This window comes from Quercus suber, unplaced genomic scaffold, assembly GCF_002906115.3.
Source record: "Quercus suber isolate HL8 unplaced genomic scaffold, Cork oak 2.0 scaffold_321, whole genome shotgun sequence".
NCBI lineage: Eukaryota > Viridiplantae > Streptophyta > Magnoliopsida > Fagales > Fagaceae > Quercus > Quercus suber.
Genome location: NW_027069775.1, coordinates 9,062 through 36,016, shown reverse-complemented (window position 1 = coordinate 36,016; position 26,955 = coordinate 9,062). Strand labels below are relative to the sequence as shown.

Below are 26,955 nucleotides of genomic sequence, written 5' to 3'. Positions count from 1 at the left end.
TTCCAAAGGATCTGTCGGCATCTGAGTTATGGAGGATGCTCCCTTAGTTAAGTCATATCGGTAATGAAATCAAAGAACTTAATAATCAAGATGACTCAGCTACACTCAATACAACCTGTGCCTGACGTTAGATTTCCAATGAGTTCATGCCGCGTTAAAATGAATGACTGAAATGAAATGACTCAAAGGTAAGACAAGTCAATGGGGACAAGGGGGGAAAAAACAAAACAAACAAACTTTATTTGATGGTTTGTGGTATAAAATTATAGGGCATTAAAAAATGGTTTTAACTAGGATAATTGTAGAAACACTAAATAGTGAATTCTTAAACCATTTTATTTCTCCACTTTATGTGGTATGACTTAGGAGAACCTTCTAGACCTTATCATTAATTATTGACTTTACAATTACTTACATTTACATATATGATTCGGAGAACATACAACCTAACATTAAAAATTGGGCAATCTTTTTGAGGTATATACCCTATCATTAAAGAGCACCTGATATGTGTGGCACTCATAATATATAGAGTCACGCAGTCGGCTTGAAAATTTGAAAGATGGGCGAGGACTGGATAAGGTCTTAAAGTGGTTCTCATCTCATGCATTTTAATTTTCACAGAATAAAGCAAGAGGCAGAACTTAGAAGGCTATTTTATCAAATAAAAAAAAAAGAAAAAGAAAAAAGAAAAAAAGGTAGAGGGCTAGCAACAGCAACTACCAAACTCAAAATGCCCGTGAATAAGAAGTGCATGAATTGAAACCACAAAAAATGTGGGGCAAACTGGCTGAGACGGCATTGACAAAGGTACAAGAAAAGAGCAAGTGGATAGCCCCCAAATCTAGAAAGAAACACGGAAACAGGTGGCATGGTCAAATATATCCGTGTGTATGTGTATGTGTATCCAAATTCAACAGCAAATACATGTGTTAAAGTGCACAAAGTTTAAAAAATAAATAGAAGTCCCGACTTCCCCAATGACTTTCTAATTTGTCTCTCTTTCGTTCAAACTTGGATCTTTGAAATGCTTGACTTTTTTTTGGGCCTCCCCCCTCCTTGAGAGTTCAAACATGAACCAACAATTGCATGAATTTTCATTCCCAATTTCCTCTTCACAATTGAAGTCCCTACAAGGCCTTAACCAAAGTCCCCACAACTGCTTTCCAATCGCTAAAAACCGAATAAAACCCCCTCAAACTCTGTGCAAAGTGCTGGTTTTGTAAACCATAAATCCAAAATTAAAACCTCAACCGAAATTAGTGGGAAGTATTTGGGTAATATCTTGGGATTCCCACTGGAATTACATACATGTTAATAATTATTTTTTTTTGCTGAATTAATTGCTAACTATACATGTTAAAACTGTGACTAAAAATAAATCCCAGTACTCGATGAAAAGTAAAGAAACAAGTAATTTCCAACCCTTCTAGAGGAGGAACCCTCTTCCAGAAACACAAACTAGAGTTTGTGACTAAAATCACTAATAAAAACTGAATCATGAAATAGATTTAGAACAATTTCTTAATACCATAGAATTCAGAAGGGTAAACCTGATAAGACATTCTAACATGTAAAACATAGTAATTATCAACCTCAAATCATCACCAGATTGAGAAAGAGATGGGAGAAACTGAAAAGAGCAAAAGAAAAAGAAAACTAATAACTACCAGAAGCAGTTGGAGGAGTAGTTTTTTTTGTTGTTGACGAGTCTTAGGAATTTTCTTCTGCGGTAATAGAAACCGTATCTAAGCCCGGAACAGACCAACTTCCTGAATCTACGAGCGCATCGAAGCCTAAGACATATGACCCTCTTGACACGGATGAAGGACCCCTTGAGTCTCTCAGATAAGCTCCTTTTTCTGCAGAACTGATAGCTTCTAAGGAAAAGTTGCCTCTTCTCCATCATTGTGTAGTTCTGCTCTGAGTAGTACCCAAATGACTCGCTCCTCGGTTTTGGGTTTAGACCCTACTCGATGAAAAGTAAAGAAACAAGTAATTTCCAACCCTTCTAGAGGAGGAACCCTCTTCCAGAAACACAAACTAGAGTTTGTGACTAAAATCACTAATAAAAACTGAATCATGAAATAGATTTAGAACAATTTCTTAATACCATAGAATTCAGAAGGGTAAACCTGATAAGACATTCTAACATGTAAAACATAGTAATTATCAACCTCAAATCATCACCAGATTGAGAAAGAGATGAGAGAAACTGAAAAGAGTTAAAGAAAAAGAAAACTAGTAACTACCAGAAGCAGTTGGAGGAGGAGTAGTTTTTTTTGTTGTTGACGAGTCTTAGGAATTTTCTTCTGCGGTAATAGAAACCGTATCTAAGCCCGGAACAGACCAACTTCCTGAATCTACGAGCGCATCGAAGCCTAAGACATATGACCCTCTTGACACGGATGAAGGACCCCTTGAGTCTCTCAGATAAGCTCCTTTTTCTGCAGAACTGATAGCTTCTAAGGAAAAGTTGCCTCTTCTCCATCATTGTGTAGTTCTGCTCTGAGTAGTACCCAAATGACTCGCTCCTCGGTTTTGGGTTTAGACCCAAAACATGGTTTTGATTCTGATTCATGATGTATGCCTCTTGAACAAAATTCGACAAAGAAAGAGGCACAGAGAAAGAGAGAGAGAGAGAGAGACGGAGAGTCAAAAGTGCTACTTAAATGCTTCTCCTGCCTGTGAGTTCTGCCTGTAAAGTTGAGTGTAAATCAACACCAATAGTAATAAATACAAAAAACGAGAAGGGCTTCGTGCAAAATAAATATAAAGTTTTGGGCTGAGGGGTCTGAAGTCTGAAGTATTATAAATATATATGTATGAACTGTTGAAATTCTTCGCACCTGTCTTTTGCTTTGCTTCTTATCTTACTACGTCTGCGAGTACTTATTATTGTTTGTTTGTCTATTTGTATTGCTTTGCTTTGCATAACAAGCGACCACTGCGCCGCCGCAGAAGCTAACCCAAAGCGCCCACCTTTGTAATTTTTACTGAATTCTTTTTTCCACTATAATTCTTTTTTCATCCCTCTAATTTTTGGGTTTGCGTCAAAATTTATAACTAAAAAGTCCCATAAACCTAAACTCTACGTCATTTACTCAATTTTCAATTATTTATTTATTTTTTTGAATAAAAAACATAAATTGATTTAGTTTTGACTTTTTTATTCAAGCCTGTATGTGGAAGTGAATGAGAATAGACTTTGAGGCAACTTCTCAATTTATCTTTGTTTTCTTAATTTGTCTTATTTTTAAAACATTTTTAATTAGGAAATAGGTTATTTTAGGAAGTATAGTAGAAAAAAAGGATATCAAAGAGTTTTATTTCAATTACATATATAATAAAAATAATAGTTTGACTATTTGTTGACTTCTTTTTGTGTTGTTACATTACTTTCTTAAAATTCTTATTCTTTAATGTTAGGGAAAATTACAATAAACTTATTCGTGATTTGATCCAACACCTTATCTACTCGTGATTTGAAAGTTTGAACTTTGTCCACTTAAGGTCAGTTTCATAACCCAGCGTTGTCTTTGTTGTTAACAAAACATATTTTTATACAAAAATAGAACATAACATAAATCAAACACACCCCTTCTCAAAACTTTTTCGTGCGAGCGTCCTCCTTCCAATTTGTCACCCTAATGAGCTGAATTAATGGTTTCAGGCTTGATTTTATAAATATTTTCGAGTTTGTACTAAGTCCATGCTAGGGTCTGCACATCCAATAGGTAAAGCAAAACCAAGTATGATTATTTGTGCAAGGTTTTGAACTTTTAGCAAAATGGATAAGATAGTAAGGTCTGAAATTCGTGCATTTTTTTTTTTTTTTTGAGAAACAAACACACACAGGAGAGAGAAAAAGATGTTCTAACACAAAGGCACACAACTTGAAGAATTATTTTTCATGATTATTTTATTTATATAATTTTTGTGTATATAGAATTTTTTATTTGAAAATATATTAATTTTAGAAATTATTATACCTCATAAAAAATAGCTATTACAACCTTTTTAGATAGAAATAATTATTTCTTATTTTAAAGAATTGTTATTCATAAGAAATAACTATTTCCTATAACTGTAATAAAAATCGTAAAACATTAAAATAAAAACATAACTAAACTAAAGAATAGTTAAACTATATAAATAGCTATTACGATAAAGTGTTTATTACAGTCTATTAAACATGCATGTAACAACATTACTTTTTTTATTTATTTTATTTATTTTTATGTGATTGATGACCATTAATTTGTAAGATTTATATAATAATATTTGTAATATTCTAATATCACTCTTTAATATTAAGGACGAGCATACAACTCAATTGGTGCTTCTAGAACAGACAATCTCATGGCTTTCGTGTTTCCCTATTCCCTATTCTGTTTGTCTTTTGGAATGTCTTGATATATGGCCGATGGTTAGGCTAGAAACTATGGCGTCATCTACTGGGTTTAGGCCCACAAAAAGGGTGGTCCCTTCATGGCAAATTATAGGTCCTCTCTTTCGGAGTCTCAAGTCTCAACACGTTACTTGATTATGATTGATTACATTATTATTATATTATTGTAGCAATAAAGTTGCTCATGAGTTAGCTCATTTGGCTAGGCAAGGTGAAGACACGCAGGTGTGGAGAGGAGTTCTCCCTAGGGTAGTGCAGGATATTGTTCAAGCTGATTGTACTGATTAGCACCTGTTGTTTCTTCTCTGTGAGCTCTGTTGTTTTCCTTTTCTCTGCTTGTCTGTTTGTAATGGCAAGTTTTGTATTAAAAAAAAAGCAATAGAGTTCAAAGTGACTTAGCGAGAAAAAAGAGAGTAGAGTTCAAAGTAGGTATATGGGAGTGCTTTTCTTTGTTTAGGGACAAGAAGAATGCATTAAGTAATTGGCGTAACGTGGGGAAACTTCATTCAAAGAGTCAGATATACTGAGTTCTATTGCCAATAAGAGGAAGGATTTTTCTTTTTCGATAATTCCAATAAGAGAAAGGATTCTGTGCAGGTGTAACCACCTACTACATTGTGCATATATGTACAACCTTGCAAGTTAGCCATTTCTACGCGGTTCATGCCCTTCTTTCTTCTGAATTGAAAAGTCTTGACTTTTGTTTGATTTATATTTTATATTGTTGTCAACACCAGAAAATTTAAATAAACACCTCGAGAGAGAGAGAGAGAGAGAGAGAGAGAGAGAGAGCCACATGTCATCCTAAGGCTACCCACGATTTACTTCTATACTAAGAATCATTAAGGCACAATCTGGAGCCAGACTACACACTTTAGTTTATTTCTGCTCCAGCTAAGTAACTTCGAAAAAAAGGAAATTCTGATTCAACTCTAAGATGTTGGGAGGCACCGCTGGAGCACACCATTTGAGAATTCTCTTCATAACACCATCATTTCAACAAAATTCTAGAGTAAGAATATAAGATAATCAGATAAAAAATATGGAAAACAGAATGTGATCGCTTCCAATACCATGCAAATACTACAATTTTAAGCTTTGAACATCATTGAAATATGGAAAACAGAATGTGATCGCTTCCAATACCATGTAAATACTACAATTTTAAGCTTTGAACATCATTGAACTCTCAACTCAAACAATTCATATTGAATATAAGCCTGTCTATGAACAGAAGATCTTACTTCTAGGGACTTTGTTGGGGATGATGCACGTGTAAATAATTGCTGTTGTATATAAGCAGAGTTTTCCAACTTTGTACATCTGTTGTGAGCCAAGCTATCAGCAAACAGACTGCACAATACACGCGGTTGTTTTCTAAAAGCTACTCCTTTCACAGGTACAATATCTCATTTGTTGCCCCAGAAAAGGTGGGAGAGCCCACCCGAGAGAGAGAGCGAGAGAGAGAGAGAGAGAGAGAGAGAGAGAGCACAATCCTTGCATGCTACAACAATGCAAATTATAATTGAAAATACCAACAGTTGTAAGCCAATAATGAAAACCCTAAAAAAAAATGAATGCAAAGACAGAGCTAGTGTATGACATCCGATGGGAAACAGTAACTTTAAAATTTTAATTTCAGGTTAAAAAATGTAATGTTGCAAGTTTTGTATCTACAATCTACACACTGAAAAGGCTATATTCCATTTAAGTGGGAAGCCTAATATCGGTGGGTATAGCGCTTCAAACCAACAAAGAGAGGGAGAACTGCAAGCTTCAAAACTCTAATAGTACTTGACATCAATATCAGCACAAAATAGGCCACTCAGCCTTTCCCAATTCAGAAACAACATTTGCAATTCTTCTAAACCCCTTTCTTTCCTTTAAAAGCACGATCTTCTTACCTGTACCTCACAGTTTCTTAACGCTCTTGTCACCTGGTCCCAGTTTCAATTGCTGCAGGAACTTTGGAAGGATAATTGGACACGTCCAACTCAATAAGTGACATATCATACGGCTCAGAAAAAGAATTTGAGGTATCCACAAGCAGAGAAGATTTCATCACATCAGATTGTGTAGAATCAGTTACAGTGTCAGGATTTTTGGGAGTACTGGTACTAGAAGATGAGAGACTGGAAAGCTGTATGTCATCCAACTTGTTTCCAAACATATGTTTGTTTCTTCTTACAGATTCCATCTCAGGACCAGTTGGCACAAAGGTGCGTGACCGATACTTCCGTGTTCCCTCATCACCCTCATTGTGATTGTAAAGAACATAATCATGGTATGTTGGTGCAAACTGCAAAAGGGTAATGAGTGATCATCAGCAAGAGTACAGCAAAGCCCAAAGAGAATTCAGAAGCCTTATTAAGGCCTGTGTGTAAGCAAACCTTAAGGGAAAGCATGTCGAATGCATTCAAAGCATGAGAGAGAGAGAGAGAGAGAGAGAGAGAGAGAGAGAGGGAGTGAGATGGATTGTACAGTTCACCTGGTGGACTGTGTCATGGTAAAAGTCATTTAACTTTAAGGCGTGTGCAAGGCTTCCTGTCAACCACGGGAGACACCAATATTTGCACCAGCGTACTCTTTGTATGGAAATGCATAGAGATGGCCCAGCAGCAATAAGCATCTCAACACATATGATGAAATTTTGAAATTCAGCAGCTTCCTCTGCATCCTTAATGATCCAGACTTTGCAGCAAGGAAAACAAAAACCCTAAAATACAAACAGAAATCAGAAGACAGTGGAAGAGGCTACAATTTCAACTTACAGAAAATTTTCTAAAAATAAAATGCACTCAGCAACTCCCATTCAGTAATAAACTAGGCGCGAGAGAGAGAGAGAGAGAGAGAACAAGTATCAATGCTGTACTGCCAATAAGTCAGGAAAACAACGGATTTGATTAAATAAACTTTGGGACTGGATTAAATGGTGAAGCAGATCTTTGCATGCCAGATAAAACAATGCCAAAGCATATAGAGCCATTGTATATGAGATTGTATAGATAATTGTGAGATACAAGTATGATTGATTTGGACTGAATTTCCATCTCAATTTTTCCTTTTGCGTAAAGTATGAGTGTAACAGCTACTAAAATAGGCTTCAAAATGACAAANGGAAAGGATTTGATTAAATAAACTTTGGGATGCAGATTAATAACATATGCCAAAAGCATATAGAGCCATTGTATATGAGATTGTATAGATAATTGTGAGATACAAGTATGATTGATTTGGACTGAAATTTCCATCTTCATTTTCCTTTTGCGTAAAGTATGAGTGTAACAGCTACTAAAATAGGCTTCAAATATGACAACTGCAAACACCCTGCTTGCACCTACGTATGAACGCCTGCATAAAAATTTCAGAAATGAGAGCTAATCAAACAAATCTAAGGATGCAGTATTCAGATAAATCATTGTTATTGAAAGAATAAAATAATTGATTATAATATCCCAGCAAGTTTTGACTTGTAGACAGGCTTTTAAAAGGTGCAGAGAAGCAAAATCATACATGTAAAAAAAAAAAAAAAAAAAAAACCCTCAAGGACTTAGATAGTGGACAGAAACAATCCCCAAGTATAACAAATTTGTGAGTTTGCAAGAGAAGAGAGAGAAGGGGGGTGGGGGGGGGGGAGAGGGGACTCTTCTTCCACAGACGTGCATAACTATGAGTAAAATCATAGACTTTTGTTATTAGAAACTCACCCATCCAGAGGTATGGGAGGAAAGCAACATGTCATCAGACACCATGATGGCTTCAGAACCCGACCACTTAAACTTAGTACAACAGCTCCTGGTCCACCAACCCATCCCAGGCACAACGACAGGAATTATAGATGACCATGCTTCATAACTGAAACAGTAAAAACATAGATATAATGATTATTATAATATTAACCATAAAATGATATTTGTGAATAAGTCAATAAACACAGCTTCTTATAATCCCCTTTTTTTCCCCAAAAAACAGCTCATAAAAACCAGGCAGCTATAGACATATTCCTTTGTTTGTTTTTTAAATAATAATAAAGCAATTTTTATTCACTGTTGTGGAGAAAGCAAGACAATGAAAAATAAAAATTATCAAATAACAAGCTTCTGAAACAGATTTTTAATAAGTTAAACACTTCATTCAAGTACAAAACATGTAACATGGATGATCATAATACATCCTCACTTCAAGTTACATTCAAAAATTCATAAAGCAGTAAAATCTTCTCACAAAGATAGCCATAGGAAAACAATCAGAAGACTGGATTCAACTCTTGTTGCTTAGAAAAATTGGTCTACTTTTTATTTTTTGGTGGAAGCTTTAGTTAAATCACTAGACAAAGGACAGACTTCTAAGCAGAACTGAAACAAATATACAGTATATTAGCTCCCCCAAACAACAATATGATGAATCTCATATGAGCTATTTGCAGGTGCATTTAAAGGAATTGGAGACAAATTACGTGGGTGGAAGGACTTAAGTTTTCTAAGTTGAAAGTTATAATGTTAAGTTCAATAAGATAAGATCTACAAAGTCATTGGAGAAGAGTTCCTAGGAATTCATTTGTTTTGTTGCAAATAGCTTCTTTTTTTTTTTTTTTTTTTTTAATTTAAATTTTATGAGTGAAGATTTCTATTGAAAACAGTGTTTTTTTGACAAAAGTGGTAGAAATTGAAAAACAGTGTTACAAAAGGATCAGAGGGACAATGGTAGAATACTACCCATTTACTCAACTATGTTTTGGCGCAAATAGTGAAAATGAATCCAAACATCTAGATTCTCCCTAAACCTCAGTTTAGTGATATACAGAGAACCATGAAGATAGTTGGGTATCTACATTCCCAATGCTTGGTAAACTTCTCTTTTATTAAAGAAATGAAAAGAATACCCACATTCAATATCCTCTAACCAACAAAAATGTAACCCTCTTCTCACTTAGCCAATCCTTCTACTATCTCTCCTTTCTAAATTGTTGTTTTGAAATATAGGGATTTCATATGCTCATTAATCCAGACTTTTGGAATCATATCAAATTTAGAATCAATCCAAACATTGAAATTAAATTTCAGGGAATTCAGATATTCAGGCATCACGTTTTCGAGATTTTGGATGCTATGGGCATATTCTATTTCCTGAACCAAATGGCATGTAAAGGGCATTATTATAGGAGGAATCCAAGGGCTCACAGTCCAACTAAAATAGCACAAAAAGGTGTCATTTTAATAAGTAAAATAATGCTAATTAATATTTGTCCAAAAAATGTGTCATTTTAATAATGCTCAATTGATTGTATTGCCATCAATGGCAATGGCACTGCTGCTTTTGCAAAACAGCCGCAGCCTTTGCCATTAATAATATCACTGCCACCATCATCACAATCCCTATCATCATAAGCACCTCTTCCACCATTCCAACACCATTCATTCATAGATGACTTGTGGTGAACTTCGTGCCACAAAGATGGTTGCTTTCTAGAGCAATCTAATGCATGAATTAATTTGGGTGAAATTCTATTGACATTTGTAACCCAATACCATTTGGTCTCTAGAGTCAAACAAAACAAGGGGAGACGAAAAGCATAAATATAAGATAAGACAGAAATCAAAGTGAACAATAAAATATATATTTTTTCCTGTAAAAATTGCAGAGATCAACATTATATACAAACACAGAAGAACTTACACTTCCCGAAATGAATTGAAATAGATTGAGGCAGCTGGTAAAACCAGGGACAAGAAAGACATTAGTGCATAAACCTGGTAAAAAAAAACAAAAAATCAACACATTGCTGAAAATACTGCAATACAAGTTAGCATTTTTAAAGTGCAGCCTTTTGCAGATGTCAAGACCAATGGAGGTTAACTATTGAAAGAAGATATAAAGTTCAAAATCATCAAATCATAACCAACACTTTTGTATGCATGCTGCATAGCATAGATTTGAATGGCCAAATTTGACCATATTCCTTCAAATTGAAATAAAGTTGTGACCCATTTCAGATATATATATTTTTTTTGGATACATTTTAAGTGTCAAACCCTAGATGTCTTTTTATTGGAACCCTGTTTTCGAGAAGATGGGGCAGTGTTTAGCTAGGTGAAAGAGGTTGTGGGGGGGGGAGTAACTCTTATTAAGAGTACAATGTCCACTTCACCTACTTATTTACTTTCTCTCCTTCCTATTCTAGTAAAGGTCGCTAATCGTATGGAAAAAATACAAAGAGACTTTCTTTGGAGTGGTATTGATGCTCCTAAGGTTCCTAAGGTTTGTATGCCAGTGCAGAATGGTGGTTTAGGGATTTGGCGGCTGAGAAGATTTAATTCTGCTTTGTTAGGCAAATGGCTGTGGAGATATGGAACGAAGAGAGATGCCCTTAGGAGGAAGGTCATTGAGGCAAAATATAAGGTAAAAGGGGGTGGATGGTGTACCAAACAGGTGTTAAGGACCTATGGTGTTAGTGTGTGGAAATCCATTATACGTGGTTGGCTAGACTTTTCTAAATTTCTTCAGTTTGATGTGGGTGATTGTAATGACTCAAGGAAAAGCGCTAGCCACATTTGCGCTATACCTCAAAAAGATTAATCACAATTGAGGTTCCTTGTAGTTGTTAATAAAGCCCAGATCTACTCAGTAAATATCCAATGTGAGACTCATTACACACCCACATACATCACACAATCAATCAAATTGGAGCATCACAATCTCCCCCACTTAAATCCCTAACATCCTCGTTAGGGCCCACTTTGTGGGGTAGTGGAGCCCACATAGGGTTATCGGGTGGGCTCTGATACCATATGTAACGACCCAAAGAAATGCACTAGCCACATCTGTGCTATATCTCAAAAGGACTAGTCACAATTGAGGCTCCTTGTAGTTGTTAATATAGCCCATATCTACCTAGTAAATACCCGATGTGAGACTCATCACGCACCCATACACATCACACAATCAATCAAATTGGGGCATCATAGTGATGATACTAGGATAAAATTTTGGGCGGATGTATGGTGTAGAGATTGTTCTCTTAAGAAAGCATTTCAAGAATTGTATAGTAGTTGGACAAGGGAGTCTTTTGTGTCGGAGGTTATGCATTTCTTTGATGGGAGGCTTCAATGGGACATTCAGTTTTGTCGTCCACCACAAGATTGGGAGTCAGAATCATTGGATCTATTTTGGGTTATGCTTTATTCCACAAATGTGCGGGGTGTTGGTGATGACAAACTTTGTTGGAAGCCAGCAATGAGGAGAGGTTTTGAGGTTCGAGGCTTCTATCACTCTTTATCTCCTTCTTTTGTCATTGATTTTCCTTGGAAAATGGTGTGGCAATCAAAGGTTCTTCCTAGAGTAGCGTTCTTTTCTTGGACTGCTGCCTTAGGTAAGATCTTAATTACGGATAATCTTTGAAAGAGGCATGTTGCAGTGTTAGAGTGGTGTTTTATGTGTATTTATTTTTTTTTAAAAAGTGGTGCTTTATGTGTAAAAGGTGTGAGGAATCAATGAATCATCTTCTTCTTCATCGTCCTACAGCATATGAGTTGTGATCTATGGTATTTTGTTTGTTTGGTATATATTGTGTTATGCCGTATAAAGTAAATGAGTTGTTAGCTTCTTGACAGGGGAAGTTTGGTAGACATCAAAATATAGGTTTATGGAGGTTTGTGTTGCATTGTTTGTTTTGGTGCTTATGGCGGGTGCGGAATGCTAGATGTTTTGAGGATTGTGAACGGTCTATCCTTGACATTAAGTTTTTCTTTTTCCATACTCTCCTTGAGTAGAGTTTAGTTTTGCCTTCTTATTCTTGTTTTTCTCTCCCTAATCTTATTGATTGTTGTAATCTGGGTTGTTGATTTGTGCCCTTGCAGTACACTTCCAGTGTACTTGGTTTTTTTTTTAATAAAAAAGAAGAAGAAGGCTTTAGATGTTAAAAGACACAGACACTACTTAAACTTGTCAGAAAATGAGTAGCAAGAAGAAGGCGTGGAATTGAAATCATTAGATTCAGTGGTAGGCACATTATTCACATAAACATAATCCCTAGGCTAGGTTAGCAGCATATGAATTCATTACAAATAAGAAGAAGAAGATATATGTTACATTAAATAGTAGTAGGAGAGGCAGAAGCAGCACTCACCGGAACCATGAAGATGATGCGGACAATAAAGCGCTGATAAGTAGGTTCGGTGTAATTCATAAGGTGCCTGTAGATGTGCCTAACCGCAAGAACAATGGCTCCCACTGTGCAAATAAATGCAACTATGCTAAGATAGATTGGCACTGCTTCCCCCATTCCTTCGCACCCACAAATGAATAACACCACCAACAAAAATTAGTTTTAAAAAAAAAAAAGTGGGTTTTATTTTTTAAAAACTAAATATAGAGAAGTAGCAAATCAAACCTGAGGTAGAGTATAGTACAGGGTTAATGTTATTGGTAGGAAATAGGAATTGTTGGATTTGAATTACAGCGCGAAATTGTTGAAACCCTAATTGGCTGCGGACAAAGAGAAAAACAAGAAGGGGCTAAGTGTTTGGTAATGAAGCAATAAGCTAAGATTAAGTGTGATTGAAAACTAGTAATGAATAAAAGAAGTTTGATTTAATTACCTGATTGGAGATCGGAACAGGGAAGGGAGGGCGGATCTGAGTCTGAAAATGTAATATGTAAAAGAGGAAAGAGCAGAGAGGAAAGGTTTCAGTGGCAGACAATAATGGCGGCTATTTCTAATTCACTTAACACTGTAGATCACCTCATCTGTAATCCTGTTTTCTATAATTCTAAGTTTCTAACCTCCCCAAAGGCAAAACCAACCAACCAAAAAAAAAGAAGACAACCGACTTTAAATAATATAAAATTCAAAAGAGAGAGAGAGAGAGAGAGAGAAAAATGGTGTAACTAAATACTGATTACAGGGTGTACATATTCCAGAATCCAGATATGTCTATTCTCTCCTAAGCCACCATTTAATCCACAACTCCCTCTGTCTTCAAATATTACAATACTCCCAAGGATATATTGGTTTTCACTCAAAAAATAAAATAAACGAAAGAAAAAAGAAAAGCGAAACTATATCGATAATAATAAGCTTATTATACGCGCTTATTTGAGAAGTATAAAAGTTTATTATACGCGCTTTGCAAAAGCTTTCTATTTTTAGTGTTATAATTTTTTATTTATTTTAATTTGAGGTTTGCATGTTTAAAGCCACAGTGTGATGAGTCTGCATCATACTAGTATATTAAAAAAAAAAAAAATTTAATTTAATATTTTAAAAACCTAATCATTAAATTACAAGTTTTTAATATTTATTAGATTGATTTTTTTTATAGAATAATTTAGTATATTGATAAATAGGAAGAACCGAAATGTAGAAGAGGTAGTCTGAGTTGGAAGGAGAGGTAAATGTTGAAGAATTGAGCAGGGCCTTGGTATATGGGTTAAGCAAGCCCAATCCAACAAGTAATAGGGAGACAGGCCCTGTAGTCATAGATATTTTATAGGGCAGAGAATTGAAGGTATGGGCCAAGTGGAGAAGAAATATCCAGAAGAGGAAAAATATTAGTAATAAGCAGTGAGAGAGTAAAGTGAAAGTGGAGTTCGTAATTAGGCTTATAAAACGACGTGGAGCGTGGAGCGTGGAGGTAGGAAAGGCCATACATTTTCAGTAGGTTGTGGAGAGCCCTTATCTTTCCCCTCTTTCTCTCTATTTTTTGGTGTCTCACTGTTTCTTTCTCTCTTTCTTTCTGTAGTGAGTGAGTGTGTCTCTGTTCCTCTCACCTTATCTAATAGCCAAAGCCGCCTCTCTCTCACTCTCTACTGTTTTCTTCTAATACTTTGTTTGGAGGAAACATATTCATTCACCTCACCGCTAGTCACAACCCATTTACCAAAATGGCGTCTTTTATAGGCGTCTCATCCATTTACCAAACTCCCACTCTGGAACTCTATAGAAGAACAACCCCAACAACAACAACAACAGCAGCCACAAACGACAACAAGTCCCTTCTTCACTTCAACTATGTTCTCAAAGCCTATTACAACACCAGCCAAACCCATAAGCCCCACCACTCTCTCAGTTTGGTTCCCTCCGCTATTGCCACTCCTAATTCCTCAGTCCTCAGTGAAGAGGCTTTCAAAGGCCTCGGTGCTCTCGATGGTTATTACGATGACGATGACGATGACAACAATAATTCTTCCGACGCTGCTGCTGCTACTTCTACTTCTCCTGAGGACGACCGTGAGCTCGCCGTTTCCGAATTGGGCTTGCCTCAACGCCTTGTTCAAACCCTTCACACACGTGGCATTACTCACCTCTTCCCCATTCAAGTATTTTATCCTCTCTCTCTCTCAAATTTTTTTTTTGGGTTCTCTATGCTTAATTCGTTGGCTAATTGGAAAACTCAATAGCCTGAATATTCTTATTTTTTTAATTTTATTTTGTACTAGTAATTATGCTGCTGCTTATAACATCACTATATTAGGTATTTGTTTGGATAAGTTCTCAAATTGGTCTTCACTTAAGTTACAATGTTATGGGGTTTTGTTAAGGAATATGTCTTAAGGTTAAGGTTTATCAATATTAAGTATTCAACCATGAGCTGCAATGCCACAAATTTCAATAACGCTAACAATTCGTTGTGCTTGTGTTTGTTTTTCTTCATATTTGTTCATAGTTTGATTTAATTTCATTTTTAAAAAAATCATTCAATATGCCTTATTTTTGGGCTCTTAGGGCACTCTTTAATTAGTACGTTATAGTGGCTCTTAAACCCATGACCTCACCCTCCATTTTTCCTCTTCTTTATTGGTAAGCTATACATGCGTAGAATGGGTTCTGAACCCATAATCCTCACTTTCCATCAGTTCTTATGTGAGGAGGATGTGCCATTTCAACTCATTGGCTTCTCTGACACTGCTAAGGCAATTTCTTATTGGTTTGTAATACTTTTTGTATGCATATTTATTAATTTAACTTGCATATGAGCCGTTTGAGTGCTTTCCTTGGTTATCTAAACAGTTCAATTACTTGCTGCAAAATATTTCTTTCATTCCATACTACCGTTATTTGAAGTGCATTTGTGATTCTCTCATGATGTTGAACTGCTGAATATTCAATAGTCTCTTTTTCCTTTTTCCTGTTTACAACTTTATATGATATTTTGTGACTACTATAGTGCACTTGACATAATAACCCACCTCTTCTTATTTCATTTCCAAGATTCTAAAATTTCTGGTTTTTCTCTTTTTCATGCTCAGCTGCTGTTTCTATTATAGTTTCCAAATGTTTGTTTGCTTTATTCACAATGTCTATCTTTTATGCTGGATTAATTATTTCTCTTCTTCTGATAATAATTTTTTGTGTCATGTGAGTTTGTGGGTGTGTATTAATACCAATATGATAAATACTAATTTGTTTTTTCTTCAATCATGTAGAGAGCTGTTTTAGTCCCTGCACTAGAAGGTCGAGATATCATTGCTCGTGCAAAGACTGGGACTGGGAAGACATTAGCCTTTGGGATCCCAATTATTAAACAACTTACTGAAGAGGATGAACAAAGAGGCCCTCATAGGTATTCACATATATCATTTCTATTAAAAGTTATCATTTTGAAATCTGTTTTATCATTTGGTGTATTTTTTTATTTGTTTGCAGGCGGTCTGGTTCTCTTCCTAGAGTTCTGGTTCTTGCACCTACACGTGAGCTAGCAAAGCAAGTCGAAAAGGAGATTAAAGAGTCTGCACCATATTTAAATTCTGTTTGTGTTTATGGAGGGGTTTCTTATGTGACACAGCAGAGTGCACTATCCCGTGGAGTTGATGTGGTTGTTGGAACTCCTGGTCGAATAATTGACCTGATAAATGGTGGCAGCCTCAAACTAGGGGAAGTTCAATTTTTGGTCCTTGATGAAGCTGATCAGATGCTTGCAGTTGGTTTTGAGGAGGATGTGGAAGTAATTTTAGAAAAGCTTCCAGCTAAGCGCCAGAGCATGCTTTTCTCTGCCACTATGCCTAGTTGGGTGAAGAAACTGGCACGGAAATATTTGGACAATCCATTGACCATTGATTTGGTAATTTTCTTTATTTTGGTTTTCTTTTCTTTTCTTTCTTAGAGAATCTCATGGGATTCTGCTTATTAGTATCTCTCTACAATGCCACCTTTCAAGGGGTGTTCACTTCATGTTGTTTACAGAAACTTGAATTTACCGTGTTACCTATTTCATTCAAAGTTCATACTGGCTTCATTATAGTGCCCGAAAGGATGAGCACATTATGATTATTTATATTAGAGAAAAAAAAAAAAGAAGTGACCAGCCTCATTGTATATAATCTGATCTGGCTCATTCAGTTTACTCAGCTAGTCAATTTGACAAAACAAATAAAATTATGAAATTATGATGTGTGAAAGATATGTCAATGTTGTGCGGCTTATTTTGGTGTGTGAAATTGTTGGGACAAGTATATTGTTTTGTGCAATGACTATTTCATGCAAGCTTCAAGTTGTGAGATAGCAATGTCACTTTTTTCAACTTCCATTCTCTCTATGGATACATTTAGGTCCTGGTTGAAAACTTTCACTAATAGCATGTGTGACTTTTTACTTCTGGGATTTATGTCTAGTTCCACAAGTTCCTCATCATGTATTAACTAGTTTAATGTGACATACCTCTGGTGATGCTCTGAGGTAAAAATGTTTTTAGTTTATTTTGGATTTTACTCTCGTATACATCCTGTGTACTAGGGTTATGCCCCCTTTTTTGCGCTTTGATAATAGATTTCATTATTGTTTATATATGAAGAAAAAGGGTATAGAAAATCTCCATTTTGAATGTCAATATTAAAGTTGTATGGAAGTAAATTTTTAATCTTGTTTTTGTTATTTTCTCCTCTTCTCAATAGGTTGGTGATCGAGAAGAAAAGCTTGCAGAAGGAATCAAGCTGTTTGCTCTATCAGCCACTGCAACTTCAAAGCGAACCATTCTTAGTGATCTTATAACAGTAAGAGTTGGCTGTTATATGTCTTGTTTTTCTCAGTGAGGGACAAGTCTGTGTTGCATTCACTATTCTGAGGATCCCACTTTATACTTTTTTAAATCATTAGACTTCTATTATCTTGTAGTTATTAATAGATTTGTTTTGACTATCTGAGGCAAAACCTTCACACCTTATCATAATTTTTATCAAATTGAAGAAACAGTGAGGAACAAGAGACTGGCTAGTGACATATACCAATGCTTTGAGAGACATGATTATATCATTATACACTCATACTTATGTGTAGATTTGAATCTGTATTTCCATTATTCTTATCTGGTGTATTGATACCCAATAACTTAAAATATTTATGTTACTTTTGTGTAAAAGTTTAATATATAGTATTGATTCTTTTACTTGAGGGTATTCTTTTATTTATAGGTCCACTTAAATATATGTGCAAATTTTTTAACTCATTTTGTTGTTTATACTAATATCTTCTTTAGCTTTTTAGCATATTACAAAATATTGTTAATTTATCTTGGTGCATCATGACTATATCTCTGTGGGTTATTTTCTTCGTTACAAATCTAAAGGGATCATATCGTTTATAAAAAATCTGAGTGATATTTTATTTTTCAGGTTTATGCTAAAGGTGGGAAGACCATTGTTTTCACACAGACGAAACGTGATGCCGATGAAGTCTCAATGTCATTAACAAATAGCATAGCTTCTGAGGCCTTGCATGGAGATATATCTCAGCATCAGAGGGAGAGAACATTAAATGGTTTTCGACAAGGGAAATTTACGGTGCTTGTTGCCACTGATGTTGCAGCTCGTGGACTTGATATCCCCAATGTTGATCTAGTGAGTTGATGGAATTGCTTTATGATCCATAATTAAATTCTTGTATTAATGTTGTGGATTCTGATACCAGGTCCATCCTAGTATTTTAAATACCTTAAAAATAATAAATTCTTGTTTATTTTTCAAAAGAAAAAAAGATATATAATGTTTTATTTCTATAAAAATTAATAGTAAATGATGTTCCTTCCATTGCACCTGAGATTGAAATCAAACTTCAGATTAATCAAAGATGAGATTTCACTGCATTTAGATTTTCTATCTTTGTAATTTGTATTCTTTGAAAAGGACTATGGATTTTTTTTTCTGTGTCTATCCCTTTTCCCTTTTTTCAATAATTGTTTTTTTTTTTTTTTTTTTTTTTTTTCTGTGTCTATCCCTTTTCCCTTTTTTCAATAATTGTTTTTTTTTTTTTTTTTTTTACTTATATAAAAAAAATTTCACTACATTTGATCCTGAGCTTCAACTTAAGGGAATGCAACCATTGGAGATCAACTTGCTTTTCATGTTGCAATTCTTCATGCCTAATTCTAATTTGATGTTGCACCTACACTTTTGAGTTTGCCTTTCATTAGAAGTTCTTTGCTACACTTTACACCTCTCTCCAATATTAAGGTCCATATTGCTCTGATGATGAGTTGTAAAATCTGTTTTCACTTTTTACCCTTTCTCCAGGTTATTCACTATGAACTTCCCAATGATCCAGAGACTTTTGTGCATCGCTCTGGTCGTACCGGACGAGCAGGAAAGGAAGGTAATGCCATTCTGATGTTTACTAGTAGCCAGAGAAGAACGGTCAGATCCCTTGAGCGTGATGTGGGCTGTAAGTTTGAGTTTGTTAGTGCACCGGCTGTTGAAGAAGTTTTGGAGTCATCTGCTGAGCATGTAGTTGCTACTCTTAGTGGAGTTCATCCTGAATCTGTAGCGTTTTTCACCCCAACTGCACAAAAATTGATTGAAGAAAAGGGAATAGGCGCTCTTGCTGCTGCACTAGCACAATTGAGTGGATTCTCCCGACCTCCTTCAGCCCGATCTCTCATCAATCATGAGCAGGTAAATGATGAGATTTCTATTTTCAGTTTGAAGTTAACAAGTTGTAAATGGTCTCTCATCAATAATAAGCAGTTAAATCATGAGCCTTTTTCAGTTGGAAGCTTACAAGTCCTCATAGTTTGTTGTCAGCAGTTTGTCCTCTGGAAAATTAAAAGTACTTGAGAATTGGAATGTAAATGGTTCATTCTGCCATCAGATAATGATTTACTCAACACCAACTGTATGCAAAAGAAATAGTGCCTTTTTGTTTGGTTGCAAAGGCATCCTTGCAAAGAAAGTACCAAAAAATTATTTTTAGTGCAATCAGCTCAATCCTTTAATGCCAATAACCCTTGTCTCATGGCCATTGCAAGCAATTTAGAAGTTTCATAATGCCAGCATCTATGGAAATTCTCAACTTATAAATTTTATCTTTGAAAACATTTATGATGCAAAAGCTAATCATCCTTGTGTGTTCTTCTTTTTATTGACCTTAATAATTTTATGTTGTTATTTGCAGCCTTCTATTGGGTTCTGATTATTTCATTTGAACTCGATCCTTGTATTGTAGGGATGGGTTACATTGCAATTGACTCGAGATCCAGCTTATTCTAGTAGATACCTATCTGCTAGATCTGTCACTGGATTTCTTTCGGATGTTTATCCAGCAGCTGCTGATGAAGTTGGAAAGATTTATATGATTGCAGATGAAAGGGTTTGTGTCTACAATGTGCTTCGCCTTTTTTGTTGTAGTTTCTCTTTGTTGATGCGTTGCCTTTTGCAGTATGGGTCATTGTCTCATTACTGATGTTGCTAATGTCAGGTTCAAGGAGCAGTTTTTGATCTTCCAGAGGAGATTGCAAAGGAGTTACTGAATAGGCAAACACCACCAGGAAACACACTCTCCAAGATCACCAAGGTTGATTATTGATTTGGTCCTTTTGTCATTATAGTTGCGTTTGCCTGGTGACATATGTTGCTTCTGCTGTCTATTATTTGATTCATTTGAAATTGTCCTATGTATTTATGTTTTATGGTCTGTCTCTATCTTTGGGTATGAATCCCTGCATTGAACTACTGACACAGAAATGATTATTTTTTGGGACAGTTGCCTGCTCTGCAAGATGATGGGCCTGCGAGTGATTCCTATGGCAGGTTTTCTGGTAGGGATCGGAATAATAGACGAGGATCTCGAGATAGGGGAGGTTTTAGAACATCACGGGGATGGGGCAGTGGCCGAGGCTCTGATAGTGATGATGGTTTATTTAAGAGTAGTAGTCGGAGTTTTAGATCTGACAACAGCTGGTCACGAAATTCAAAAAGCAGTGGGGATGATTGGCTAATTGGAGGTAGACGATCAAACACTAACAGGTCATCATCCCGTGACAGGTATATCTCTTTTAAAATTTCTCTCCTTTTGTGAATTCCTAAAAGAAAATATTTTTAGTTTTCGAAACTCACAAGTAATTGACATTAAAAGTGCTAAGAAGAAACTTTTTTTAAGTAATTTGCAATTGATTTCTGTAGTGGTGGGAGGGATGGTTGGGGTTGGAAGGAAACAGAAGGAACATTTAGTGAAGGTCCTATTGTTTGAATAAAATAATATATAAGACAGAAGATTCCTTGTTTTTTTTTTTTTTTTTTTTCCCAATTATGCAAGTTACTCTTGCATGTTTTACATCCTCTACATATCTGAGGCAGCAAAATAATGCCTCAAGACTCAAATGGGGTGACACGGTCTACAGTTATTGAGTTAGCTGTTGATTATCTTATTTCCTGCTCAGGCCCAATTTAGCCTCTCAGACTTTGTTTTTGGGTTTTGTTTTTACTATCGAATTTTTGCATTTAAGTTATGGTTATACAAGGTCATAGTTGTTTCATTGTTTGTCCATCCTTGAGCGTTCAAATCTCTCAAAAACTAACTTCACATTGGAATGCACATTTCAGAAGCTTTGGAGGTTCATGTTTTAATTGTGGGCGGTCTGGGCACAGGGCATCAGAATGCCCAAACAAGCAAGGCTATTAGTAGTGCCCTAGTCTACATCAGATTTTTTTCCTTACGTGGGCCAGAACTCAGAAGCTGCTGCTGCTTGGAATTGTTTTGGATAATTTCTTTACATGGTATCTTCAATAGGTCCTTAGAGATTGATAGATGCTACTAAAAGTTATAGGAATCAACTTTGTACTGCTCTCTCTCTCTTTCTCATGTAGTGTTTTCCGTCGTTCTGTTTTAAGTTTTTGTTCCGTTTTAAGTTTTTGCTAGATATGTGTAAAACTTAATATCTTTATTCAAAATCTCTTGACACTGATGACATTTACCAAGAATAGAGATTTCTTTTGTTGTGTTTGCATTATTTGAATATCACCTATGTTTAAAATTTGACAAAGAATGATGCTAAGGATACTACAAATTTTATTACATCACTTTTACTAAATTAATGTGTCAACAATCACAAAAAAGTGATTATGACATTCATTTATTGGTTCTTTTTTAGTAGCTTTGCATTTTCCTTTAACAAACCATCTATATGAGAAGTATGTGCTCTCTAAAAGAAAAAATTTAGGTCAGTAACAGGAGTGGAAAAAGTCATACTAACAAAAATAAATAAAAGAAATAACATATTACAACAAATAATGGAAGATGCTCTTCCCTTTTTACACCCAACCAAACATACCAAAAAGGAGAAACGGTGAAGGTGAATTTTTTTTACACCCAACCAAGCATACCAAAAAGGAGAAACGGTGAAGGTGATTTTTTTTTTCTTCCACTGAGAAGAAGAGAAGGCGAAAGTAGTTGATAGGCTCTACTAGGGGTGTTTGTTCTGCGAAGTAGTTTTAGGTCATTTTTGGCATTGTATTGCACCTTATTTTTGCAGTTACATGTGCGCTGCAGTGTAGTTTAGAATTTAGCTAAAATCATAACTGTATTATATCTCATTTTTGTGATGGTGTGGTGTATAAGATGCGATTTGAAACCGGAATATTTTCCAAATTTTGGGCTTTTCTTGGCCTTTGTTTTGATCAAAGTTTTAAACTATTGAGTTAATTTTTCTTTATTTTGGGTTGAATTTCCTAATCAATACTTATTGGGTTATTAAACTATTTATTTATTTTTTGAAAGCTAGGGCTATTAAACTATTAATAATATATTTAATATTAAAAAAATAAATATATTACTATATAGAGAGGGTATAGTTTTCTTATTATAAAACTGCAAATCGTATCGCACCATGCAGTGTGGTGTGGTTCACTATTATTTGTAGTGCGGTGCAGTTATGCCTTTTTGCGGGTAGTTTTATGGCAGTTTTTGCAGTTTGGTGAACATCCTTAGGCTTTACTAACTAATTCTATGACTTAAGGCCGACGATAAAATTTCAGTTATATTTGAAAGATTTTTGTAGTTGAGAGTTTTGTAATTCACTGGTTGACACCTCATAGTATTTTTAATGGAGGCATCTATTTTTAGATGTTATTGAAGCAACATGCAAATTATTTTGATTTTGAATAACTGGATGTGGGACTCTTTTTGTGGATTTGGTAATATCTAAAATTGATAAAAATTCATTATAAGTTCACCATCCATCAAAACAGGGAAAGATTTCACAGGACAATCCGGTATACTCATTAACCAGTTATTTAATCATTGTTCCAAACAACTGGAAACCTTAAAAGACAAAGTCCTTACTTGCAGTATCCCTCTCATGACTTCCTCTAGCCAACTGCTGGTTTCTATCTATATTTTGCCAACAATGGTTCCCCAGCAACTTCTATAATTATTGTTACAATTATATATTATTTCTATTGGTATCATTGCTGCTGCTGCTGCTGCTGCTACTACTAATAGTACAAGAAGAGCAAAGGAAGAAGATGACTATAGGTAATAACTTATGAACCAAAAAAAGAGCACGATAAGCTTTATCTAAGTTCTGGACTAGAATAAACATAGCACCAGTTCTACTTCTACACCATCCCCACCAACCAAGACTTAATCAAAGGTGATGCGCAAACTACTTTCTCATGTCCAAAAACACAGGTTACAAGTACATGGTCCAAGAACGGGAAAAAGAAAAAAAAAAAAAAGAAAAAAAAAAAAAGAAATTTGGTTTCTAGTTTCTACTTGCCAAAGAGAACGTTGATGACTGTTGTAAAAACCTGTCCCCGCTTGTTATTAAGAGCCTCCCTCACAGCCGCCTCATTGGGTACGAATCCCTTACCCTTCATCTGCTCCACAAACTCCCTGGCCTCGTCCACCTTCTGCTCCTTAGCCAAAGCCTCAAAGACAGCGGTGTAGGTCCCTGCATTGGGTCTCATTCCTTTGCCCATCATTTCCATCACATACTTCTTTGCATCCCCTATGTAGCTAGCATTCTTAGCAAGTCCTTTGATAAGAACGGTGTAAGTGTAGGCATTAGGGGCCACCCCAGAAGCGAGCATGCGCAAGTACACCTTCAGACACTCCTTGGGCTGGCCGGCATTGGCGTAAGCCTCGATGATGGCAGTGTGGGCCACCACGTCGGGCATGTGACCCTTGTCCTTGATTTGGGAGAAGAGTTCTAAGGCTTCGTGGGTGAGTCCGTCTTTGGACAAAGCGTCGAACATCTTGACTGCATTGTTGAAGAGACCGTCTTTGGCCCTCATGTTGTGGAAGATTTCTTGCAAGTCTTTGGGGTCATTTGGCTCCTCTATGATTGGCTTCTTGTTGAAACGGTCGTAAGGTGGTGGAGGCTTGCTGTTTTTGTCGATGATTTCTTCTTTGCTGTTATCCTCATCATCATCATCTGAATCGGGCAAAGAGAAGTTAACCTTGGTGTTGATCTTGCTGCTGGTACTGGTGGGTTCGGAGGTAAACAACCTTATATGTCTGTGAATGGAAGAAGAAAATGTTATAGATATTGGGTTTGGATTTGGAAGCGTTGCTCTTAGAAAAATGCTAGTGTTGTTACGAGCTTGCGGTAGGAGTGGAGCCAAGGAATGGATAAAAGATAAGAGGAGAGAGGCGACCTGAGAATGAGAATGAGATGATCTCAATTTGAATGCCAATGACAATGCCATTTGAGTTTCAGTTTGATGTTTGAAGGCTTCTATTGATATTGATTATGAGCATACACGCACACACATCTTCGGGAAAGGTCTAATAAACAAGGGCAGGCCATTATACTTCTGGGAAAAATACCATTTGAGTTCTACATTTTGGGTCACTAATTTGGTCATTTTAAAATATTTTGTTTGCGGTTAATTTGGTTCATGTTATTTTTAACTTGTAGTTAATTTTCATTAGTAAGTCCATAATAGAAACCAAATTGACAATATCTGTAAAATATAATGGTGGAAATACTGTACTTTCTTGTCCGTCTCTTTGTGTGCCACCCTTTTATGCATTTTAGGAGTGATTTGGCTTGATAATTTTGGAGAGAAATTAGGTGAGAGAAAAATCAGTATAAAAAGAGCCGAATTCAAAAGAAATTTAATGCCAAATTAGAACACCAAATTCGGTATCTACTACCACTACCAAATTTAATGTTCAATTTAATGAACATAATTTGGTTTTGTAAAAACTGAATTTGGGGGAGATAAATGGTTTTGTAAAACAACTATTTGGTTGCAACATTTAATTTATATATTTTTTTTCTAAAGTAAAATACAGTTAACATCCCTGAGATTTGGGCTAATGCCATCAAGGACCAAGACATTTCAAAATTGACAAACTTGGCCTAATCACCATGACAGAGAGGAGAAAAATGAGTAATGGTTTAGGAACCAAGTTGGTTAGTTTTGAAATGTCTTGGACCTGACTAGTATTAGCCTAAACCTCAAGGGTATTGACTGTATTTTACCATTTTCTTTTTTATTTTGCCATTGGAAAAGGGTAGGCTATTAGCCTATTACAGTTTACACCACTTGCAATTCGCAACACTCATGCGACTCATCCCCACTTCAATGCTTGTGAATTGCAGCATGTATGACTAATATATTGCTTTCCAAAACAAGCACAAATGCATGCCCAAAGACCTTACAAATAAGTGATGATAATTCAAAGAGGGCAAGATTTAGGTACAGTATTTAGGTGCAGTTCCTTAAGTTATTTGAGAGAAAATATAGAATTTGATTTTGAGCTATTCAACTTTGATAAAATCGAATTTAGGGGGGGGGGGGAATGACTTTGATAAAACCGAATTAGGGGAGAGAATTTGGCTTCCATAAAGTCAAATTTGGGGAGAGAGATTTGGTAGTCAATAGCCAAATAAGGGAGAGAGAGTGAATTGGGTTTAAAATAGTTGAATTTGTTCCTTCCCACGTGTTAGGTTCATATTTTATATGTAATTGGTTAATCTTTTGACAAAACGCACTTTACTTGTATTTGAGTAGATCTAAGTTGTGTTTAATACATCAAGAAATATGTTGTTCAAACATATCAAGTGTTAGTATTAAAGAAATGAAAATTGATCCAAGAAACAGGTGAAGAAAAGTTGTTTTATTAAAACTCAACAGATAGTTGCTATCGAGACTAAATGGGAAACTCGACACATAGCTCGATACAAGCTCGATCTATCGAGAATTACGATTTCAAAATTTCTAGATCTGAAATTCGACCCATGTTGATGTATTTGTTTAAGGTTTCTTTTCTCACAACCCTAGACATATATGAGGCTTATTTTTAAGAGCCGTCAGAGATGGATACAGAGACCAAGAGTTTAATTTTCTCTGTAAAAGCTACTGCGTTTGTACGCCATAGGGTTTTGTAACCAAGTGCTTCCTGGTCTTCATTGTTGATGAAGTGAAGAACTTTGCAGCCAATAATAATCATTCAAGTTGCTGGAGTTAGTCACGTATTGGAATCCGTGCAAAAGGGTTAGTTACAAATTGGAGATTTGTGCATCAAAGGAAAGAAGGTTCAACTGTAGGTTAGTATTTTGGGATAGGCCAGGGTAGTGGTAAGATTTCTTATACTTGTAACCACTTAATTATTGATTAGTGGATTCTTAGGAGTGGTGACCTTAAATTCATCTGATGGGGTTTTTTTACCTTGCGAAATGTTTTTCTCATTTGTCAACAAATCACCATGTTAATTTAATTTCTGCTGCATTTAGTTTATTTGGTGATTTGTTGGTGCCTCCACAATTTGCATGTAATTTCACCTAATTGAATCAACTTGAGTAATTGAATCAATTAACCGGGGTCAAGCTATCTTAACCCAACAAGTGGTATCAGAGTGGACACACTCTGATTAGGTTTTAATCTTTGCTATGTGATTCATTGACCTCTGTTGTTATGGATCGTTGACAATCTTTGATTATACCTCCTATTTTTTATGGTATTAACTATACATACTAGAAAGTACATGTTGTGCGTATTGGGTGAAATAAATATGTTTACACAAGGTTAAAGAAGAGAGAGAGAAGATAATATGACACAAGGAATTTACGTGGTTCGGCAATATGCCTACGTCCACGGGAGGCGACGGAATAAATTTTCACTATAGTTTGGAGATTACAACAATGACTTGTAAGCACTCTCACACAAACCCAAACCCCAAATACACCCTTGGTTCTCTCACAAACAAATAGAGAACACCCTTTTGTATTTAGGCAAAATTGCAAGGCCCAACTTCCTAGCTCTGGTGCACACACACAGAAGAAGTTATTTGCTATCTCTCTAGCTCACACTTGCATGCTTTCATTTGCTCC

The 26,955-nt window shown here is 35.7% G+C and overlaps 5 protein-coding genes across 5 annotated transcripts; 1 reads left to right on the top strand and 4 right to left on the bottom strand.

Annotated features, from left to right (window-relative positions):
- Positions 1-1,506: 1,506 nt before the first annotated feature.
- On the bottom strand, positions 1,507-1,965 carry LOC136071524 (uncharacterized). The gene has a single exon (XM_065782939.1). It carries the CDS (start codon positions 1,907-1,909, stop codon positions 1,667-1,669), a length of 243 nt encoding a protein of 80 aa, XP_065639011.1. The 5' UTR covers positions 1,910-1,965; the 3' UTR covers positions 1,507-1,666.
- Positions 1,966-2,088: 123 nt separating this feature from the next.
- LOC111997696 (uncharacterized) lies at positions 2,089-2,989 on the bottom strand. Its single transcript, XM_024029819.2, has 2 exons — positions 2,850-2,989; positions 2,089-2,698 (listed from the first exon to the last, which is right to left on the bottom strand). Exon 2 carries the CDS (start codon positions 2,579-2,581, stop codon positions 2,249-2,251), a length of 333 nt encoding a protein of 110 aa, XP_023885587.1. The 5' UTR covers positions 2,582-2,698; positions 2,850-2,989; the 3' UTR covers positions 2,089-2,248.
- A 3,033-nt stretch (positions 2,990-6,022) lies between these two features.
- LOC111997699 (uncharacterized) lies at positions 6,023-13,465 on the bottom strand. Its single transcript, XM_065782940.1, is given in 16 exon segments — positions 6,023-6,710; positions 6,900-6,964; positions 6,967-7,022; positions 7,024-7,096; positions 7,099-7,127; positions 7,284-7,317; positions 7,320-7,346; positions 7,349-7,449; positions 7,651-7,741; positions 7,744-7,762; positions 8,115-8,244; positions 8,246-8,266; positions 10,088-10,161; positions 12,537-12,694; positions 12,801-12,895; positions 13,009-13,465. Coding segments are annotated over 14 exon segments (1,242 nt in total). The 5' UTR covers positions 12,693-12,694; positions 12,801-12,895; positions 13,009-13,465; the 3' UTR covers positions 6,023-6,344.
- A 562-nt stretch (positions 13,466-14,027) lies between these two features.
- LOC111997698 (DEAD-box ATP-dependent RNA helicase 3, chloroplastic) lies at positions 14,028-21,621 on the top strand. The gene is made up of 10 exons (XM_024029822.2): positions 14,028-14,728; positions 15,836-15,972; positions 16,056-16,470; positions 17,300-17,398; positions 18,017-18,241; positions 18,914-19,291; positions 19,842-19,985; positions 20,094-20,189; positions 20,379-20,659; positions 21,218-21,621. Exons 1-10 carry the CDS (start codon positions 14,294-14,296, stop codon positions 21,294-21,296), a joined length of 2,289 nt encoding a protein of 762 aa, XP_023885590.1. The 5' UTR covers positions 14,028-14,293; the 3' UTR covers positions 21,297-21,621.
- A 1,506-nt stretch (positions 21,622-23,127) lies between these two features.
- LOC111997694 (pentatricopeptide repeat-containing protein At4g38150) lies at positions 23,128-24,498 on the bottom strand. The gene has a single exon (XM_024029814.2). The coding sequence runs from the start codon at positions 24,320-24,322 to the stop codon at positions 23,384-23,386; it is 939 nt and encodes a 312-aa protein (XP_023885582.1). The 5' UTR covers positions 24,323-24,498; the 3' UTR covers positions 23,128-23,383.
- Positions 24,499-26,955: the final 2,457 nt, after the last annotated feature.

Coding starts and splice junctions, on each gene's coding strand:
- LOC136071524 (XM_065782939.1), bottom strand. CDS start 1,909: ATGATGGAGAAGAGGCAACTTTTCCTTAGAAGCTATCAGTTCTGCAGA.
- LOC111997696 (XM_024029819.2), bottom strand. CDS start 2,581: ATGAATCAGAATCAAAACCATGTTTTGGGTCTAAACCCAAAACCGAGG.
- LOC111997698 (XM_024029822.2), top strand. CDS start 14,294: ATGGCGTCTTTTATAGGCGTCTCATCCATTTACCAAACTCCCACTCTG. Junction 20,190..20,378: donor CACTCTCCAAGATCACCAAG/GTTGATTATTGA, acceptor TTTTTGGGACAG/TTGCCTGCTCTGCAAGATGA. Junction 20,660..21,217: donor AGGTCATCATCCCGTGACAG/GTATATCTCTTT, acceptor TGCACATTTCAG/AAGCTTTGGAGGTTCATGTT.
- LOC111997694 (XM_024029814.2), bottom strand. CDS start 24,322: ATGGCATTGTCATTGGCATTCAAATTGAGATCATCTCATTCTCATTCT.